This window comes from Plectropomus leopardus, chromosome 3 (genome assembly GCF_026936395.1).
Source record: "Plectropomus leopardus strain MGB_pleo_1.0 chromosome 3, ASM2693639v1, whole genome shotgun sequence".
NCBI lineage: Eukaryota > Metazoa > Chordata > Actinopteri > Perciformes > Serranidae > Plectropomus > Plectropomus leopardus.
In genome coordinates this window covers 26901864-26923189 of record NC_142178.1, presented here as the reverse complement: position 1 = coordinate 26923189, position 21326 = coordinate 26901864, and the positions used below count along the sequence as shown (strand labels likewise).

The window sequence follows — 21326 nt, the reverse complement described above, 5'->3', positions numbered from 1 at the left end:
TCTGCCTAAAGTTGTTAACAATCCTCTCAAGTACCTGAATTCAACATTTATCAGCTTTCTGCATCACGTTACACACCAGCTTTACAGTAACAGTTCTGCTTAAACAGGCCAATTACTTTTAGTTTTTTGGGTGGTACATAACACACTTCTTATTTGTTGTCTTAAGTAAAGTTTATGTGTATATGTTCAACAGTGGTGCTTCAGGTTGTAATTACAGACATTAAGACTAACAGGAGTTTTGGCATGTCATGACAAAAAAAGGCAAACAGCTTATGATCAGACATTTGTCACAAGTTGTTCATTGTGCGCTGACTGGTGTTGGCATCTGATTAGTAAATCATGGGTATTAAAGGAAAACTTCACCCACAGAATGATCATTTGAATATCAGTTACTCAGCCCGACAGCAAAACGATATGAAAACACATGTATTTTTGCCAATCCCTTGCTATTTAAAACACATCTTCATATGAGTAGCATGCCTGGGTTGTGTTTTAACTCAAGCTAATATATTCCATTAATTTGCAGAGATGCACTCTTCATTTGTGCATGACTGAGGTTGTTTATGTGGAAGTGCATGCGCATGTGTTTGGGAAGTAATGAGTATATGACTGGATAACTGAGATTTGCGTCATATTGCATAAGTTGTGTGAATTTGTAAATGGATGTTTTGATGAAGTATTGCTGTTGTTAAATGTGAAGACCTTTACTTCAGTTCATCAACAATTTCCAACCTGTTCTTATATCCAGGTCATCAAATACTGATGATTTAGTACACCCCTGTTTGTCTCATACACCCAGGGGATTCTTTAATACGTATATGTGATGACAGCTGAAATACACTGTAACACATGGAAAAAAATCATCTGTTTGGTTAAAATATATACATTTTTTACAACACAACAATAGGTTGGACTGCTTTTGCATTACTTCTAATGTCTGACTGTAATTTTACTGCAGTCTATTTTGATGCACTTTGATGTTCTTGTGTCATGTGTATGGTTTTAACATCTTTTTCAGGTTAAACTGGCAGTTAAACTTGTAATTAAATTTGCACTTGTCTTGAAACTGTGACCATCAGGCTTTTTCTAACAGCAGATACTCTGACATGTTGTGGCAGGAAAGCACAGGTGTCACTTATAACATGAACTCCACGGCTCGTTCTGAGTGTCATCTGACAATTATTTACACCTGTGCTCCTCCTGCTGTGACATGTCAGAGTGCCCTCTCTGAAAAGGTCCTACATGTGACAGATTGAACAGTATGTTATCATCTGTTTCAATCAGCTTCAGCTGCAACATCAAACTAACCTCTTTATTTTCTCTCTTCATGAGACATAAGTGGTTTCACATTGTTTTATATTGTGTGTTTTATACTCATTATCCTTTAGATGGCAGCAGAGATCCAGTTTAAATTACAATGATGACCTCAGTTGATTGTTGAGAAATGTCTCATTTATACAGAAAGAGGACTCCAGGAAACAAACCTTAATTCAAAGTATAATTTATTTTTTATTGGATAGTCAACATCAACAGTACATTTTTTATCTCTGAGATTCATTCTTAGTGTAAAAATAATACAGAACACAGCTTCCACAGTCACTGGTGATTGGTGAAACAAAATCACATAATTCAAGTTTTATCATGACTTTGATTTTTCTTGCGTATTTGATTAATTAAGAGTATCATATTAATAATCGTCATGATGATCATCGTCACAGGGGATTGTTGATGTCGTTTCAGTGGGAGCTGGGATCTGAGGGAATGACAGAGTCAATAAATAAGACATTAAATTCACAGATAAAAGAAAACAATACACTCATCTTAGACATGTGTTGATGAGGTTACCAAAATCTGTCCCATTGCTTATAAATGAAACAGTCTCACCTGAGTATCCACAGTGGTTTTGAGGATGTTGTCTTGTTTCATAATCTGGCGCTGGAGAGTTAAAGAACAACAATCAGCCAGTGTGGCTCTCATCAGTGTTCATAAACAGCAGCTGTTAGCACAGTTTACCTACCCTGAATCTTCTGAGTGGATCAGGCTGGACAGGAAGCTGCTGTTGCAGGGCTCCAGTGGTGATCCCCTTTACAAGGACAGCAAGAATTAGTGATTCAAGTATAATGTGTTAAATTTCTGAAAACTATTTTTGATTTTTTTGATTTTGATTTGATTTATTTCAAATGTATAAAAAGAAAATAGAGAAATGATTATACAAACAAGCAGACAGACAAAAAAGAACGTATTTAATTTAAATCTATGTTCTAATTAACTAAACATATATGCATACATCTGCAACCTAAATCGAATATCTACAATTCCATTTTCATTATAATTTACAGAAAAAGAAGAGTAAGATGAACTAGGACAAATAGATATTAAGTAACCAAATAAAGAAACAATAAGCCTTGTGAACGCCTGGTGATTTTCAAACACTCTTGTCATCCCTGTACCTCAGTAAAATCACATTTTTATGCATTATTTTATCACATAACTTGTTGATAGAGGTGAGTAAGTACCATCAGAGGCTGCTGAGGAGGAGCCATTTGTGCCACCTGAGGGACTCCCATGAAAGGAAACTGCCAGAAGACAGGAAATAAAGAAATCAGTGCTTTTTGAGAGGTGCTCCAAAGCTTGAAACAATAAAAAATGATGCTGAACTGTGTTTTTAACACAAGTACAGTGTGTGCAACACTAACCCCATTGACTGCAGGGACAGCATACACATTGGGGATGGGGGCCGGTGCAGCAAAAGCAGGAACTGGAGGAACAAACTTTGAGAGGGAGAGAGAGGGTTCAAATTATTCATATCAGGGTCATTGTGGTTTAATGTGAAACTATTTTTATGAAAAATCCTGAATCATATCATGCATTATCTGATTCTACATCAATCTGACATCAGCTTATTTGGATTCTGCTGAATAAAGTGTTTTAATGGTGGGACCAACAAATAAGACAACAGGACAGTGCCATCTTGTGGTGCAGTTAGAGTTCAAAGTGCCAATTCATGTAATTATATCATGCATGTATTGCATGATTGACTGCCATTCAGCTCCATTATATTGGAGAGAAGGCAGAAATATCTATAGTCGCTATTGCCAACACTCAGCAGCTCACACCAAAACAATCTAGACTGATAAATATCACTACAGGTAAGAAGAAAAAATATAGTTTTTTGATTTTGGGGTGAACTGTCCCTTAAAAAAATTCTGCATCATCACTTTAAAATGTGCTGTTGAATTCTGTTGTGTTACTTTCTTTCCAGCTGCAGTGAGGTCATGAAAAAAATGACTACCTGTTAGACTCACCTGAGCAAACTGCGGCTGCCCGATGAAACCAGCCCCACCACCAGCTACCATGGGTGGGTTCAGGCCTCCAGCCATCATTGCAGGGTTTCCGTTCATTCCTCCCATCATGCCTCCCATCATGCCTCCTCCGTTCATGCCTCCTCCGTTCATGCCTCCTCCGTTCATGGCGTTCATGGCTGCCAGCATCCTCTGTCTCTGTGTGAAGGGGCATTTGTAATTAACAGTGGTCTTATTTTGTATTATTGCACTAATACATTATTAGCAGAAATGTTCTTTACCTTGCCTGCACTGACCTGCAATAAAAAAAAGGGACCAGGTGTTAAATGCACTGCTTTCTATGTAAGACAGACAGACAGACAGACAGACAGACAAACAGACAGATGCACTTACATAGCAGATGGTTGCTACAAAAGTTGTGATGAGGAGAAGCTTCATTGTGCTGCTCTGTGAAAAGTCAAAGATTGATGCATTTGACTCATAAAATCTAATTAGTTTTTTATTACAAGCATAATATTAGTTAAAACACAACTTTTTATGTATTTTCAAACTAAATTACACATTAACTATGATCCCATTATTATAAAATCTCGATTGAGCAGTACCTACCTTATTTTTTTTTTTGATCTTCTTTCAAAAGTTATGTGCCAAAGTGGACTAGTAGAGTTGCTCTCTGAATTTAGAGCACCTTTTATCAGTCCCAGAGATTGTTACGAGCCAATTAGAGAGGAGAACACAGACTTGTTCATAAACTATATTTGTCACCTGTATGTCATGGGAACCCATGTGTGATATGACATCTTCTTTTTGTACAATAGTTGAAGAAATGTAACGGTGAGATGCCTTTTTTCAAAGACTCTTCAACCTATTGAACCCGCTCACATTGTGCTCGATAAGCAGCTGAGCGACCACAAACAATAACAGAGTGATTCAACGTCTTGGACAGGGTTCATGGAGGTTTCTGGAAGCTAAAAAATAGTATGAACCATCTAAATGCTGCGGGTTGTGATCACAGGAGGCAAACAAGTGACATCATCATCGAGTGCTTTTATGGAGAAACCATGAAAAACATGCGTGTAATTAAACATGGCAAGCTGCAAACTGTTTGAGAGAATGTGGATGTGTCTTCGGAAAAACAAGCATGTAAAGATTACATTGAAGGAAATGTCATATTTCCTGCTGCTGCTGTCTTATACCGCCTGCTCGGGGCACGTCTGGAGGAAGGCCTCACTGTAATTTTTGTTCTGTTTATAATCGTTTCAAGCTGATTTTTACGCAGCACCAACTCTAAAATAACTCTTCAACAACTCAACAGTGATGACCACAAATTGTCTTTTAATTTGTGATGTTGCGAACAGACAGGAGCAGATTATTTGTCTGTTATGTTTCCTCAGCACATTTTCTCAAGATGTTAAGAGCCCCTAACTGTGGTTGGCTGGTTATGTTCTCACATACTGAGGCTGTCTGGGAAAGATTTTTTTTTTTTTTTTTGCTGCTGACTGGGCAGCCCACAGCCGACCAGGTAAACACCCTCTGTGGAAGTCTGGTCTGGAGCTTTACACTAATGACACACTGTCATGAGGTTCAAATTGAGCAACATGTTCTTCCTGTTTGCCATTTAATGACATGACACTATATTTCCTAATGAAATTATTGAAACATACATCTTTTATATGCATGATGCATACATTTATAGAGAATTTAGTTTCTATTATGTCACAGACTGTATAAACAAGAATCTGTTTCTCCAGGAGTTCTGCCATGATGTGATGCCTTTTCATATTTAGAGACACAAATCACCATGTTGCAAGCAGTGTACTGTAAACAGAGATTTGTACATATTTGTTCCAGTCTCATACACAAAAATAACTGCCATAAGAGGAGCCACACCCGTGACATTGGCTGATGTTGTTTAGGAGTCCACTCCACATATTCTGGGCTGGGAGGGCAAGGCAGCTTTATACATTTAGCACTTTTCATACAACAATAAAATCTGATATGGGATAAAGATCTACAATAAAAGAGAATATATGAAAGTTAAATTTATTACTTAATGATTTACAACTTTTAAAATAAAATCCCCGTTAAAAATAGCAAAAGGGCAGACAAAGGGTGCATTTTATGAAACCAGGCTTGTATTTTATTGTTATATTGTAATAAAGACTCAACAAAGATTCAGTTTACTTCCATCATTTATTGTTCATTAGTTAAGATGATTTATAACGTTCAGCTAGTAGTGACATAGGATTAGGATGTAGGGATTAAATCATGTGTGTGGTCTCATTTTGCTTGCTTCTCCTCAGCCTCCATTCCAGAGTATTCTTCCTCCTCTTCAGCCGCCGTCACCTTCATCTCTGGGGACTGTGCCCTCTTGAGGCGAGCTGCCACCGAGCGCTGAAACCTCACTCTGCCAGCCGCCCTCCCACCAGCAGCTCCCGGCTGTTGCTGCTGGTTGTTTAGTCCAGTCACCGGGATGAGCTGCACTTGGCCAGGTGTCAACAGCTGTTGGCTTCCTCCAGCATTTCCCTGTGGCAGCACGGCAAACAGTGTGACCGGTCCACCCCTGGCACCCTGAGTCACTTGTGGATTCACATTGGGTGCACCCGCCTGCCCCACAAGAAATGCACCACCTTGTTGGAGACCTCCAATGGGGATTAGCTGCTGCAAGGCAGCCTGACCTACTTGGCTTCCGACTGGCTGGATGAAAAATGAACCACCGAGTTGGACTAAGCGTCCCACAAGGGGTTCACTATTTAGGGGGACCCCATTTTGAACTCCAGGATTGGCATTGTTGCCAGCAGCCACTCCATTATTATTCACTCCCCCGCTGGCAAGTGCCTCAGCACTCCCTGAAGACACACCACCCTCCACCACAACAGCCAAAGTTTGGAAGATAAACCACAGTAAGCAGAACATGCTTAATCTCAGTCACAGCGGACAGTCGTCAGGTGAAGAGCTGCGTCTTCCTCTGCTTATATAGAGTGCGGCAGATTCAGTGAGTACCAGGAAGGGTCCAATCAGAGTCTAGCACTTGATCTCAAAACAACAAGTCACTGTAATCATCATGACCATGCTGCTGGCTATTTTTTGCTTTATTACCTTACAGAGCGCCATTATTCAGGATTATGTGGCGAACGTTAACCTGCTAACAGTGACTTGCATTCTCCAAACCATTGTTGCAGAGGACTTATTTTCATGTCATGGTGGCATCAGGGAAATTGACCAACAGGTAAAGCATGATATTAAAGCATAAACTGATGTCTCCTAACTGGGATTCACCAATGTGATGCAATAATGTTTATTTCAAGGCTGTAGAGAAAGTCAACATAAACGTCATGATACTGTGGAGTCCACTGCTGTCCATAAAGCTTTAATTAGAGCAACAATAAAATTGTACATTTACAGCGTTCTCTAGTAACAAAAAAGTGAAACACAGTTATTGTTTTACATTTTTCTACTGTAACACACATTAACTTTGATTTAAAGAGCACTAAATCACTCAAACATACAAACCACAGTTCTTTTGAAGCCCTATATACAACAACTTTTCTGCTACTGAGCTGATGTAAACTTTCCCCCAGATTGGAATGCATTAGAAAACAGTTTCTGGATAAAACCAGCTAAAAAAAACCACTTTTATATTCTAATAAAACCCTTCTATCAGCTTTGTCTAAATTTCATAACACAGATCCAAGCTTACACAGAATAACAGCAACACTTGCCCTCTATAGCAGGAGGTAAAAACGAGTTTGTTTTGTCTGTTTGTGTCAGAGTTCCTTATGTTACAGAGGTTCATGGAGGCTTCTGGATGCTTCATCAAGCTTGTGTTGTGGATGAGGAGGAACATGGAGCTCAGAATAGCAGGTTGACATCCATATCATCTGAGGAGAGAACAGATAACAGCATCAGTAGTATGAAAAAATGACAACAGTATTTACATTATACTTTATAAATGTGTGAAAAATCCTGAGGAACCTGATCTGGGCCCTGGTCTCTTCTTGAGGTCATATTTTTCTGCATTATTGCGTTCATGTTTAGTGTTTGCTGTTTACATTTTGTTACTCACATCTCTGTTTGTGTTTTCCCACCAGTCTGCCACGCCCTCTTTAGTTTTAGTTGTCCCTTACTTGTCCTGTAGTCCACTCACCTGTTCTCACTTCCCTAATTAGTGTCTCCTCACATATACTGCCCACTTCTTTTGCTCTTTGTCAGTTTGTCCTCAATTTTGGTTTTGTGTTCTTTCTCTTTTCCCACTGCCTGTAAACTGCTTGAAATAATTCTTTAAATTAATCCAGCTTCCTGCTCTCCAAGACAGTGACTCTGCTACTTACCTTAAAAAAAAAAATCGCTGCCATGTTAAAGCCTTATGTTTATCTCTTAGTAAACATTTTAAATTTTATTCCCACAATGTCAGTTTTCCTTTTGGTATTATATTGAAGTTAGAAATCCTAGTATCATGACAACTCTAGTGTTCTTACCATTCTTGATACCAAAACAGGAAGTCCACTCTTTAAAGGACACCTGCTTGTCCTTGTCAGCGTCACACTCCTGGAAGAAGCGGGAGGTGCAGTGCTCCATCGGCACCAGTGGGACTCGGAGTGGAGCCAGCTCTGAGTGGGACAAGACTCTGCACAGGACAGATGAACATAAAGTTTTAATCACTGGCAGTGTCTAATTCATATACAGTACAGTTTGTTTGCATTATATTCAGACTCATAGATGGTTTTATGATATAGTGTGCTCATAGTGGTTTTATTAAATATTGGATACATTTTTGCCATAAAAACGGTTCAGACCATAAGAAAAAGTATTGACATCAGTGTTTTCAGTGTAATATTGTAATATTGTAATACTGGCTTCCGAACATATACTAGTATAACTCTACACTCTTTGGTCATTTTTTAATGTAATGTAAAGGCCAGTAAAAATGTCCCCATTATATGTTTGGATAAGTTATGGATAAGTTTCATTTTTACATTCTTCTATAGCAGAAACTTTCTCAACCACTTGGTCATGGTTAAGAAAAGATCAAGTTTGGTTTAAGCACCCACATTTGGTGGCACAAAAGCATCCAGACACGCAGGAAAGGAGCAGTGAAAACACTCCGGTTCAGTGCCACAGACACGAAAATGACAAAAAGGGTCACCAGAAAACAACTGTTTTTGTTGTTTGTTGGTCTTGAACAGTGGTACGCGGCTTGGTAGACATCTTGCCCAGGTGTCACAGTATTCAACATCAAAATTTAAAGATCTAATGTGTCTGTGATTTGCAGCAACATAGAATATTTTCTTTGATGACTGTGCTGAACAAAATGTACCTATCAGAGGGGTGTTGGTCCAGTTGTGCAAACTGCCAGTGCACTGGGTAGATGTACATGTTGTAGTTCTTCTCAAAGTCCTGCGCGAGCAGCTCAACGGAGTGATCGCCAGCATGAAGACGCCTCTCACTCTCAAAGATTTTCTTCACCTACAGAATACACAGCATTGAACACAATCCTTTCTTTACCTACATTTGTGACTTTCTGTTGACTGAAACAAACTGCAGTAAATAACAGTAATGGTTTTATAGGATTACAATTGAAATAGTTAAATTTATGAAGCCTGAAAATCCCAGTTTTATCAAAACATATTAATTTGAGCAGAGCATCTTACTCTAAAGCGTTGTTTAGGTGTGAGGAAGCCAGGAGACATGGAGTCATGTTCGTAGAGCTGCAGCAGCACATTTTTCAGCCAATCTCTCATTCGTAGTGGGAACTGGACAAGCTCAGTGTCCACACAAGGAGGTATCACTGAGGGAGAAACAGAGAAAAGGATCAAATAAATGTTTCCTGCACCAAACTTCAACTAAAATGTTCTTGTGTAAACTGTATACTCTGTGTGGTTAACGCTCACCTTTGCATGGCCCGGTGTAGTCCAGATGAAGTCTGTGTCCTCTCTTTGTGCCTTCCAGCTTGCATTTCGTTGCAAAGAGCTCACATGATGTATCGTATGTTTTGTTATTTGTCCCACAAACCTATGGAAATTGAACAACCAAAAATCAAATGCAACACAGCAGCTGCTGAATGTCACTCCAGTTGTGCTATCAAGTGATAATCGTTACTTACATGATCAAACTCATTCACACTGGGAGGACACTCCGATGGCTCTTGACACACGCAGCTTGGCTTATTGTCCGCATCAAGTTTACACGTCTTTCCACGCTTGCAGGGAAAGTTGTCACACGGATCTGAAAGAAAAGACAAGCACTGCGATGACCTTGGACCTATCTTAATATTAAATCCACTGGCCTAATTTTCAGGAGTGGTTTGATTTTATTTTACAGTGTGATAACTGGAAACCGTTGAGCTCTAACCACCACACACCATCCCCCACATTCTTCTGCTGCTGGAGTTTGTGCAGCGATTAAATTCAACTTGATCTCTATCATTCAGTCCTTAAGCCGGCAGAGCTGTGTTTTGGTAGAGACCACGAAGCAGAGTGACACTATTCATGCGGAAGTTTTAGCAAGATGATCCAGTCAGCAGATTCCCGTGTGAGGCTGTTGGGATAGTGCATTAGTCAGTGCTGTGAATACTGAATTAACCAACCAGCAGGGGCTTCTGGGTGATGGACACCTCCACCAAGAGGGGGCCTGGAACTGGGGTAGAGATCCACTGTGGCTCTTATCTGCACTGGATTCATTCCTACTAAAGGACCCTGGAAAGGAAACATGAGGAGGTCATTTCTTGAGATGTTCCTTGAGACATTGAAGTAAAGTTGTTACAACCATTTTTAGATTGCAGCACCACAGCAAAAGTAAAGCCATCATCCCCGAACAAAACCTGCAGATTACAGATTATACATGCATTACCCATTTTCCGGCCCTTCTTCTCTTTGCCTTTTGCACTGTGTTGTCAATGCTGCTGCCCTCAGACGCCTGAGGATCCTGCTGGCTCTGTTCCTGTCCAGACTGTGCTTCCTCACTCTGTGGAGAGTGCTTCCTCGCCCTCTTGTTCTTCTTCTGCTTCCTTGTCTTTCCCTTGGTGTGACTTCCACTGTCATTCTTACTTCTCTCTTCCTCTTTTCCAGCTGGCCGGGACTCTGATTCAAGCTCTGTGCTGCTCTTCGGTTCTTGAGGGTCCACGTTTGCTTCTGGTTCTTTCTTATCAACGTCTTTAGACTTGACCTCTGAATCTTTGTCCTGACCAGACTCCTCCTCACTGTCCACTGCTTCTGTGTTTTGTACGTCTTGCTCATAATCATCTGTGATGGTGGGCAGGCCTTTCTCACCAGCTTCCTTCTCTTTAGCATCTGGTTTTGAAGGAGGCTGAGTGTCATCAGCGCTGGGTTTCATTTTAGCCGATACAATCTGGAGAGGCTGTAAAATGCCGCTATCTGCAGCGTAGTCGAGATCAGCGGGGATCTCTGACTCTGTGCTTCCATCCGTGTCCTCCAGAAATGCCCCTTGCTCCTCTCTGCTTGCTATTTTTTTAACAGACTTTTCCTCCTCCACTTCTTCTTCCTCTTCTTTCTCTGGCATTTCAGCATCTCCTACACTCTTTATTTCTTCACCCTCCTCATTTGTCACATCTTTAGCATTTTCCTCTATTTCTAGTTTGTCATCCAACTTTATCTCCTCCTCATCCTCACTGGTCTCCACAGCCTCACCAGACTCTGCCTTGCCTTTGTCCTTCTCCACTTCTTCCTCTAAGGCTCTCTCTTCTGCTTCCTGCTCTTCTTCTGCCTCTTTCTTCAGGAGGTCCACCAACTCCTCCTCGCTCAGCAAGACTGCAGTTGTTTTGTCGTTCCTGTCAGACACCTCAAACCCTCCCTCCTCCTTGTTAGCATTGGCGTTGTCTTGGGAGCTCACGTCTTCATCTTCCTGCTCCTGGCTGCTGGCCTCAAATGTGACTAAGGTGGGGACGACCCGTGGCTTGTTGGCTTCCTCTGTGATAGTGTCCTTATTTTAAAGAAAAAATGTTAATTTTTACAACATGAAATCATCTTAAGTTTCAAATATTTGATTTAAAAGAATGAGTTTAGAGTCCTGCTCTACCTTTTCTTTGGCTGTATGTGAAGCCTTATGCAATCCATGATGTTTTCCATGAGGTTTACTTTTTACCTGCGTATAATGAAGATAACTCATTCAGTGAACATCCATTAAAGTTTAAAGGTCCAGTGTGTAGGATTTAGGGAAATATACTGGAAGAATTTTCTCCTATTGTACAATCATCTGAAAATAAGAATTGTCATGTTTTCATAACCCTACAATGAGCTGTTTATAACTCCACAGGGAGTGAGTCCTCGTCTGCAGCGATCACCATCATCACAGCCATGTTTTCATAGTAGCCCAAAACAGGCAAATCAAACATACTCTAGATAGGCTTTCGCTTTTTCAATTCGACAGTTCGGCTCCTGGTAAAAAACCTCTGAAAAATGAAAACTGTAGGAGTCCTAACCGGGAGTTTAAGTTTGGCACGTGTGAGAAGTTTCAGCTGGTTGCAATGTGCAATCCTCACCACTAGATGCCAATAAATCTTACATACTGTTCCCTCAATGCCAAAAAATGCAATACACAAATATCACATCACATTATTTGCTCTTCAGTTCTCTCTGGCAAAGTTTGGTGTCAAAAAAAGAAAAATATTACTCACAGACAGGGCGAATGTTGCTGCCAGTAAGCAAAGGAATACTAAGCAGGCCCTCATACCTAAAACAGAGGAATTCATACTTTAAACGTCAGACACAAAACAAAATTTAATTACATGTGGTAATTTACATTATTGAGAATCCCTGCAGAGCTGAAAATTGGATGTACCGATTTAATAAAACACATTAAAAACAAGGAATACATTATAATCTGACTTCTAACGGGTCACAACAAAGACATGAACTTGGCAATGCCTTCAAAGTTAAAACAAATGAGTGCATCTGTGAGCTGCCAACATTTTCATGACAAGCAGAGCGGCGCGACTGGCCTCCACAGTTGTCAAGGTTACCAGCCTCTGAGATGCGCCTCTCTCTCAAAAGTCACATTCAGAGCTAAAGTAAACATCAGAAGCTACCAGACTGGAAAAAGTTGACTAAGTCCACAAACTTTTTGTCTCTCGGGACGGAAACAAAACAGACACTAGTGGGCCTGTCCAGGGGAACAATAGCTCTCTGGTTTGGCCCACTAAACCCCACATAGTTGGCGACAAGAGGTGTGCATATGAAAATTCACCAAAAGCAATAAATCACACAATTTTGTTTGATCTTTATGATATTAAGGCATTGCTAGAGAGGATTAAATTTTCATTTGTAATATAAGATCCATATTACAAGATAGTTGTAAATATATTTCTCACATTTTTGATGAAAATGATTTAATGTCTTTGAGGATAATTTACTACTATAAAATAGATGTTAATATATATATATTATGCAAAACCATAAGAATGCATCATTAAAAATGGTCTATGTTGTGCACAGCATATAAGTTAGTACATCACAGTGTGGACAGTTATTAAAAATGACCCTCTGAATCCCTTTATATGTACAAAAATAAATAAAGGCATCACTGTCACCATAAAGAATAACAAATAAAGATTTGGCCGCCATAAAAGAGGCTACAGTACATCATAATCAAGCCACCAGTCGCTGCATACAGCACCCAAGTTCAAATGCAAATTAGTGAGAGAACAAGGTGTCACAATCATCTCTATTTCCTCATCGACACATTAACCTTCAAAAGAATGGAGACATGTTAGTAGTTATTATTTTACCTGAGGCTGGCAGTTGCAAGAGAAATGAGAATCTTTTCCTGTGTTGAACCTGTGAAGGTGTCCTTTTGTATTCGAGACAGCGCTCACACTGTCCACACAAACTAGCGTGCTGCAAACACACACACACACACACAGTTTTTTTCTGGGTCTATGGTGCCAACATTTTTTTTTTTGTACTTTGGGAGGGTCTTTGTGCTACAGAGATACAGGGAGAGGAATAGACATTGAATTGGGGGTGCTTTGTTCCCTACAAACAAGATCAGCATAAAAGGTGGTGCAAAAGTTTAAAAATAAATAAATAAATAAGGAAAATAATTACTGCATGTGGTGACATCCTAAGTGAATTTATTTATTTTATTCATCATTTCTTCACTGTTTCTTTGGAAAGATAATACAAAGACAGATAGACAGTTTATGTGGCGAACAGCAAAAAAAAAAACTTCAGAAAAAAATTAAAAAATGCAGTTTGATACTTGTAATACATAGTAACACACATTAAATACTTACAAGATATTGGACATGAAATAGAATTAAAGGCTATGTAATGAAATGTTTATTAAGTTCTCTATTTATTTTTATTGCTGGTTACCTGCTCTAACTACATTTAATTGTATGTCTACGTCTCATGTTGGATTGATTTTTTTACTTCTTTTTTTTTTGTTTTGTGAACATTTGATGGCTGTATTATGTTTACGTTGTTCATGATACAGTAAAACCAAACCAAACCAATTTGGAACTTGTCATAAAACATTGACTTGGGTTAGAAATAATACATAATTTTGGCCACAAGATGTCACTCTGTCACAGGTGTGTGCTCCTTAGGCCCCCGAGAGAGAGAGAGAGAGACAGAGAGAGAGAGTTGTTTGACACATTACACACTTGCCTGAAATACAGAAATATGCAGCAAAACGACCCCCGCAAATACATTAATGATGCTTTGTCCTGGGGGCTGCCCATGGACAGACACCTAAGCAGTTTGGGGTTCACCTCTGCAGGGTCCAGGAGCAGCTCCCAGTCCATACCACGTATTTGATCCATATGGAGACTTACATAAGCGACCCTCATGTTCCCAAGCCAAGTCCGAATAGATATCCCTTTCCAAACAAATTATTTCTGGTCCTTGGGCTGGTTTTGTTCATGCTTTTTGGAACCGTTGTGCTATCGAGTGAACCAGCACGAGTTTTTGTACGGAACCATTGAAACGAGGACGTGTCATCAGCGGATGGCATTGCACAATGCACAACAGTGCTGAACAGTAGTTGCATTTTTTTTGTCATGAGATATTTGCTTTTACCCCCAAAACCAGTGTGAACTAACTATTAATGCACGCTCCTTTGTTTCTCATTTCCCTTTCAATTGTTGCCTTTTCCATCTTCTTTTTGCAACCTGTAGAATATGACAAGTGCGGGAACCAGAACGGAACCAGGTTCATGTTGGTGGAAAAGGGGTAAGACTGAACTTCTGCCACAGAATATAACAAGCGTCAGTATGTTGATATGATGACAGATATGACGATTAACAACATGACAAATATTTGTCACCATTATTTTGTAACATACCCATTATTTACTGTTTGCACTCAGACAACACAGCCTCAATTATTTTCCAATATTGCAAAACCAGCGGCATTGTATATATTGTACCATGACTATCTGGAGGCCATGTTGAGTCCCTTTTTTGGGGCTTTCCTGGCATGGTTGAGCCCCATTAAGCCTCTCCAAAAAAATATCTAAGAACATTTTTTTCTGTCATTTTAAATTTTTTAAATTTTTAATTTTAAAATTTTAAATTGAAAAAAGGAAAAGACTCATGATAATAGATTACTGCAGTTTAATTCTTCATTTTGAATGTGCTTAATTTTAAAATTTATATCAGAAAATTACCAAAATGCAAATATTGATCTTGAAACATCGTACCATTATGGAATCCCACCATGACACTTTTTGGTATTCTGTATTTAGGTTTATAAAATATAATAAATACATTTATTTTGATCTCTGCAAATTAACCTTGATAAGTTTAATAATTCTGAATAGTTTCCATTCATGTGTGTATATATTTGTATTAAGATTTTAACATTACCCCCTTTTTTCTCAGTTCTTACCATCATTGTACACTGTTGCTTTGAGGTAATGTGACCAAAAGTGTACACCACAATGTACATATTTTGAAAATGTCTTTAAATTCTGTTTACTTTATCTATTTTTTTTACCAACTGGCATCATAATGTGTACCATCAAGGATAAATTACCACTGCTCTATTACTAGTCCGTCCTGCTGTGAATATCTGTCACATTATGAATATTGATAACCTCGATGCATCAGATGCCTGGCTAAAAGGGTCGATATATCATAAAAGCTTATGTAACTTAGGGACAGACACTGCTGACTGCATGTCTGTGTGCCACAACAAGCATCAATCGTCTCTCCCTCTCTCACTGGTAGCTGTGGTTTTTGGCAAACAGCTCCAGACTGCAGAACATCCAGTCTAATTACATGTTTCTTTTGCACGGTTAAAATCCAAAGTGAGGTTAAACAAGGAATTCTGTAATCTTATTTTAGGCCTGACCATACATGGATATCCAGGAAACAATTATGAGCCTCAGGGAGGAAACACAGACGTCTGTATTTAGGCTTCCTACTGTACATGCCCTATTTCCAAAAACAAGTCCTGTTTCCAATAACATCATGTACACAGGGGATAACAGCTTATATAATCTTTCCATATGGATGCTGAAAATGTAGAAGAAGGGAGAAGATTTTGGTGTCGGAAGTGTTCTGGTTTCCGGTTGAAATACGTTTGTAGGCTGAGAAGTACTGACCAATCATGTTAGAACGCCACGCAAACCGTCCATGCGTAGAGGTGGAACGCGTTGTCAGACACTGACTTAGCTTCATATGGGCTTTTTTTTATTTTAAATGTATCTGAAATCTCATACAGATATCTGTCTGGAGCAACCAAATCAGCAGAAAAAAAAGTTTGTATTGTTAATTTCTGCATTCGTTTGAAATTTAACAATTCTTAACAACACTGTGGTGAGGGTGTGATTAGTTTTAGGCACAAATATCACTGGGTTAGGTTTGGTGGTACAAAAGCTGCTAAAAAAGCAGGGACAGGTCCTGAAAAACACCAGTTTTGGTGGCTCAAACGCCACTGGGAAAGAGAGCGATATGCTGCTTAAAACACCTGGATTCTGTGCTACAAACACAGGTGGAATTGTTCGCCAAAAAACGCCCTGTGCTGTTGTTTGTTGATCTTCCACACTGGTCTGCAGCTTGGCAGCAGTCTTTCGTCCTCGTAGTTACGAAATCAGCTCAAATATACTATATCACTTTAGAATTGTCGATATGCTACATAGAAACGTAACTGTAACAAATTTGCAGACATGTAAAAAGGCAACATTTTCTTTTGGCCACTGGGCTGGTTTATAGTGATTATCTGAAAGGACTGATGCACAAAAGAAAAAGTCTTGGCCCACATATCTGCTGGCTACACCAAATCAGCCTGAAATATTGGCACTCATCCCCAGACGCTCTATCATCATCAGACAATGGTCAGTGGGTTCTGAGATTTCAGATCACAAAATGTGGTTTATTTGTTTTTTAAATTAAGTATGTTCACGTATGACTGAAATTATGTGTGAAATTGTCACAAGTTTGAGCTTCCTTATAAGAAATTCTCTATTTTTTTATTTTGAGGTGTTTTGAATCTACCTTACAAGGCGCTGCCTCTCACCTGCTTCTTGTATATAATAATTACACAACACCAAAATATGTACAAATATATGAAAAATAATCACACAAATGGTTGACTAGTTAGTAAAGAGAAAAACATCCAGTTGGATCCACCGGAAAGAAGCATGACCCCGTCTGTCCCTCCTTTCCTCTCTGAGTGGGTGAGCGTGTTTTCCCAACAGGCCACAAACCCTATGGTTTAGTACGCTAAACTATATTTCACTGAGGACTTGTGAGGGGGCGGAGGACCTGAAGAGACTGAATGAATCCAACTCTGTGTGAGTTTATGTGTGTATTTGTGGTGTGTATGGTGTAATCATCACTGTGCCAGCGTGCATGTGTTTGTCTTGAGCTTGCTCTCCGGAAACAGATACACCTTCGCGTGTCGACAGTCGAGAGACGTCCGGAAGGAAGTGATGCAATCGTTTCACTTCAGGTTGCTTATATACGGTGGTTCTTGGAGGTTCCTACAGCACATCGTATCCACACATCGTGCTTTCACTGCCTCAACCACCAGCATCCATACGTGGCTCAGAGCACTGGGATCTCCTGTTTTCTGCTACATTCACTGGACAAGGACCGCTGAAAGCGTTTCTCACACCAGCTCTGAGACGAACAAACAAAAAGGTAATTGATCGTGTATGGACTTTATGAATTATATTTTCTCTTGCATGATTCCAAACTTTGCTTGTAAGAGCCTTTAAGTTGTTAATGTTACTTCAACATGTTTTTGACATGTTTAGCAGTTAAAGAGAGTTGCTCTTTATGCCAACATATTTTGGATTTTTTAAAATTGATTCATAGGTTTTTGTGTTTTTATGTTTGCAAACCAGTTTATGTCAAATTTCTCTTAAAGGGCAAAGCATTTTAAATTGAATTGAATCAAGTCAGCTATGATATTAATCACAAACTGTATATCTGTTACAGAATGAAGGGCACCATAATAATGTTTTGCCTCGTTGGAGCAGTTCTTGCCAATCCAGTAAGTATGAAAAACTGAAAATAAAACACAAGACTTTTTAATGTAAGCATTTTTGCAATTTGATACACATTTAGCCACATTTCTACAATGTCTGCTTGATGCTATAGATGAATTTAAAATTTTTTAATAGTGACTCCTCCATTGCTATCACAACAGTGTAAGTGTAAATGTGAGCATTGCTTCCCGCTGTAAGAATTTCCACTGTATGTAAGCAAAGCAGGAAGGCTTAGTACTTTAAGAAGCATGTAAGATGGTTTTAATCACTTCAGATGGATTCAGATTGATTTTATGCAACACTAGAACCACAATAATGTAAAATATGACCTGTGCTTCCTTCTCGACAGATTTCATTCAACGCTGTTTCAGAATCAAATGAGCTTGACTCAAACTCGGTGAGTGCAATCTGAATCCAGTCCTCCCTTAAAGCTAAAAGCTAAAGCTGTATCTCATTTGACTCCTGGTGTTGCAGCGCATGAACTCAACACTCTTTGCACATTAATCATGTAACTGCAGGCAGGTTGTGCTCCACAAACATAGTCAGCAGAAAGTCTAACAATAGGTGCGGTTACTTGAAGATTCTTCAGACCTCAAGACAATTCCCATTTCAGACACAATTGTTTACTGTACAGCACGTCTGGACCCAGTTATGCAGCAATAGCTTAGATGTGATGATTGTTGGTGTTGCAGTTATAAGCTGTAATTAAACATACTGTGGTTTGTGCTTGCTTTGTTTTTCTTTTCCAGACTGAAAGTTTGTCTGTTTCACAATCAGCCGAAAATAACACCTCAGAGATTCAGGTAATGATTACAGTCAATCTAGTAAAGAGAAGATAATTATTTTCTGATGCAGACGACTTTTTGCATGTTTTTGATTGCTGAATTTCATAACGTGTTCCTTTTTCGGTTGCAGAGCTCTGAAGAGAGTATCTCAAATCAAGTAAGTCTGTCTGATTTTCTATCTTCTACATAACTCAATAAGAAAAATCAAGTCATTTTGATCCAATTAATCTAACAGTGTTCTGTAAATATGTCTGAATTCACAATATCAAATGTGTGTCTTTTCAGAGTACAAGCTCAGAGTCCGAATCTTTAGAGACAACATCAGAGGACAAGGTGGGTTATATCATCACTCTTTTTAACTTTAATGTCATTAGTGAACATTATTAAGGATATTATTATTGTGGTCATGACCTTAAAATCATCATGTTTTAAAGGAACGGTTCACCACAAAATAAACATGCATATTTTTCCTCTTAACTGTAGTGCTGTTAGTCAATCTTGACTGTTTTGGTGAGAGTTACAGACTGTTGGAGATATTGATTGTAGAGAACTACATCCGCCAACTGTATCACCACGCTGTAAGTAAGCGTGTGTCTACCACTACCTTTCCCACTACAATAGAGCTGGCTGATGTTACAACTCAGATGAGAGGAATGCCATCAGTGTTTACGTCTCGCATCTTGAGCACAAGCTTCTTGTATATGATTAAATGCACTATTCCTTCTGTGCGGTGATACAGTTGGTGGGTGTAGTTCAGTAAAAAGAAAATAGTTCCTATGTGAAACAGCTCACAACAAGGTCTGTGGATTATCCTGAGTAACTGGGTCATGGTTTCTTGAAAGAAACATTGCTGTTTAGTTTTAAATTTTTTTTTAATTTTATTTTATTATTTGTACTTTGAGCACCACAAGCCAAGTTCCATCTAGTCCAACTATATTCAAGAGAAGGCAGGCATTTCTATGGCCGATATCTCACACACACTTGGCAACCCACACCAAAATGATCTAGATTGATACATAGCACTATGGATTAAAGGAAAGATGTGTGTTTTTTATTTGGGGTGAACTGTCCCTTTAAGAGTTGTAGTTGTGATAGTATGAGTAGTGCTAGTAAATATCTGACATTAAGAATAAAAATAATTGCAAAAAAAGGACTTAAGTTATATATATATACTTAATGTGTATAGACTTCAGAGGAGACTTCAGAGGAGACTTCAGAAGAGAGTAACAGTCAGTCAGATGAGGATGATGGGGTAAGATTTATATTTATATGCAAGCTGTTAACATGGCGCAGCATCCCTCTGGTCTCCACTTAACTCATATTATTCCTTGTATTTCCACAGTCTGACTCTATGGCTGAAACCAGAGATGATACTATGACCAGCGAGGAGAACGTACGAAAGGTGCAGTAAACACTTTGCACATTTGGTTTAAACTTTGTCCAGTTTCAGAATAAAGTTGAGTAACATGATGATATTCTCTGCATCAGGTTCAAGTGTTTGCAAGCGTCATCAAAGAGCTGAGTGCAGAGGACAACAGCAGCAGTACAGAGGTCAAGGGTCAGTCAGATGAGCTGATGGAGAAACAGCCAGCTCTCACCTCCATCAGCACCGCATTTAAACAGGGGAGCGACACAAACCTACAGCTGGTGGTGAATCCCACTGACAGCAGCGACACCACCAGCGACAGCTCAGACACCAGTGAAGTTACTGCTGTGCCCACCAGTGAGAGCAGTGAGAGCAACAGCAGTGAAAGCAACGAGACCAATGACACCAGTGACAGCAGTGATGCCAGCAAGAGCGCGGAGGACAGCAATGCCAGTGACAGCACCGAGCTGGAACAAATCAAAACCCCAGACTGTGTGAATGGAACCCAGAGCTGTGAAAGTGAGGAGTATTTCTTCCAGGATATAGGAGACGACGCTCATCACTCAGTGGACAATCTGATGGTGCCAGATGACGATGAAAGGGAGTTAAGTCTAAGGAGATGATGACGAGCACAAGTGCAGCTCTGTGTTTCCCCACTATGAACTACAACACCATTAAGCGACCTGCCTGAAGACTTCAGGATGATATATTTTCTCTAGCCCATCGCTTCTGAATGTTGATTTTGGCATTGTAGTGTTACCTGCAGTCAGTTCACTCATTTGTGTGTGTGTGTGTGTGTGTGTGTGTGTGTGTGTGTGTGTGTGTGTGTGATTATTGTTGTGACATTGGTGTAGCCTAAGCATTACTTTGTATTGATAATAATAAACATGATATAATCATATGGTATTGGGCAGTTGCGTGTTTTTTTTATATAACCTTTGAGACATGGTCAGTTGTGGAAAGTATCATATGTACATTTAAGTACTGTGGCCTACTGTGCTGTAAGTTTTGAGTATTTCCAATCTCTCAGCTACATTTTAGAGTGAAATATAGTGTTGCTGGGGTTACTTAGTAAGCAAGGCTTTGCAAGCTACCAACTTTTTCACATTGGAAGATGATGGACTACAGAAAATAACCCTAGGGGGGAATCTAGTTTGGTTAATTAAGCTACTTAGAAAAAGTAGTTCAAACTAATTTGTAAAAAGTTATCAGATTGGTAACATAAATGTGAGCCAAAATTTCAACAAAATCGAATGCAAAATAAATCACATGCCAGCAAAAAAATGACAATTGAGATTAATGTAAAAAGTACACACTTGTTTACTAGACATACATTTAACAAAAAAGAAAAGAAATTAAGGTAACTTCTAAAACGGCATGCATCAACTTATTTGAGGATTTTGTAATGAATAGCTATAA

General features: G+C 39.2%; 3 protein-coding genes across 3 annotated transcripts; 1 reads left to right on the top strand and 2 right to left on the bottom strand.

The window, feature by feature from the left end:
- Window positions 1-1517: 1517 nt before the first annotated feature.
- Window positions 1518-3740, bottom strand: scpp9 (secretory calcium-binding phosphoprotein 9). Its single transcript, XM_042485387.2, has 8 exons — window positions 3696-3740; window positions 3584-3598; window positions 3306-3500; window positions 2697-2771; window positions 2517-2576; window positions 2018-2083; window positions 1885-1935; window positions 1518-1753 (listed from the first exon to the last, which is right to left on the bottom strand). Exons 1-8 carry the CDS (start codon window positions 3738-3740, stop codon window positions 1688-1690), a joined length of 573 nt encoding a protein of 190 aa, XP_042341321.1. The 3' UTR covers window positions 1518-1687.
- Window positions 3741-6656: 2916 nt separating this feature from the next.
- Window positions 6657-13144, bottom strand: sparcl1 (SPARC-like 1). The gene is made up of 11 exons (XM_042485385.2): window positions 13045-13144; window positions 11935-11990; window positions 11337-11402; window positions 10152-11240; window positions 9889-9997; window positions 9406-9527; window positions 9194-9314; window positions 8954-9090; window positions 8620-8768; window positions 7781-7929; window positions 6657-7183 (listed from the first exon to the last, which is right to left on the bottom strand). Exons 2-11 carry the CDS (start codon window positions 11986-11988, stop codon window positions 7155-7157), a joined length of 2025 nt encoding a protein of 674 aa, XP_042341319.2. The 5' UTR covers window positions 11989-11990; window positions 13045-13144; the 3' UTR covers window positions 6657-7154.
- A 1141-nt stretch (window positions 13145-14285) lies between these two features.
- Window positions 14286-20808, top strand: scpp1 (secretory calcium-binding phosphoprotein 1). Its single transcript, XM_042485809.2, has 10 exons — window positions 14286-14491; window positions 17216-17406; window positions 17707-17761; window positions 18106-18153; window positions 18506-18559; window positions 18672-18698; window positions 18827-18874; window positions 19728-19793; window positions 19884-19943; window positions 20030-20808. The coding sequence occupies exons 3-10, from the start codon at window positions 17708-17710 to the stop codon at window positions 20528-20530; spliced, it is 858 nt and encodes a 285-aa protein (XP_042341743.1). The 5' UTR covers window positions 14286-14491; window positions 17216-17406; window position 17707; the 3' UTR covers window positions 20531-20808.
- The last annotated feature ends 518 nt before the right edge of the window (window positions 20809-21326 follow it).

Coding starts and splice junctions, on each gene's coding strand:
- scpp9 (XM_042485387.2), bottom strand. CDS start 3,740: ATGAAGCTTCTCCTCATCACAACTTTTGTAGCAACCATCTGCTAT. Junction 2,577..2,696: donor CTGTCCCTGCAGTCAATGGG/GTTAGTGTTGCA, acceptor GTCTTCTGGCAG/TTTCCTTTCATGGGAGTCCC. Junction 1,936..2,017: donor ATCCACTCAGAAGATTCAGG/GTAGGTAAACTG, acceptor TTAACTCTCCAG/CGCCAGATTATGAAACAAGA.
- sparcl1 (XM_042485385.2), bottom strand. CDS start 11,988: ATGAGGGCCTGCTTAGTATTCCTTTGCTTACTGGCAGCAACATTCGCC. Junction 9,315..9,405: donor GTGTGAATGAGTTTGATCAT/GTAAGTAACGAT, acceptor CAATTTCCATAG/GTTTGTGGGACAAATAACAA. Junction 9,091..9,193: donor CTACACCGGGCCATGCAAAG/GTGAGCGTTAAC, acceptor TTTCTCCCTCAG/TGATACCTCCTTGTGTGGAC.
- scpp1 (XM_042485809.2), top strand. CDS start 17,708: ATGAAGGGCACCATAATAATGTTTTGCCTCGTTGGAGCAGTTCTTGCC. Junction 17,762..18,105: donor GAGCAGTTCTTGCCAATCCA/GTAAGTATGAAA, acceptor CCTTCTCGACAG/ATTTCATTCAACGCTGTTTC. Junction 18,560..18,671: donor ATAACACCTCAGAGATTCAG/GTAATGATTACA, acceptor TTTCGGTTGCAG/AGCTCTGAAGAGAGTATCTC.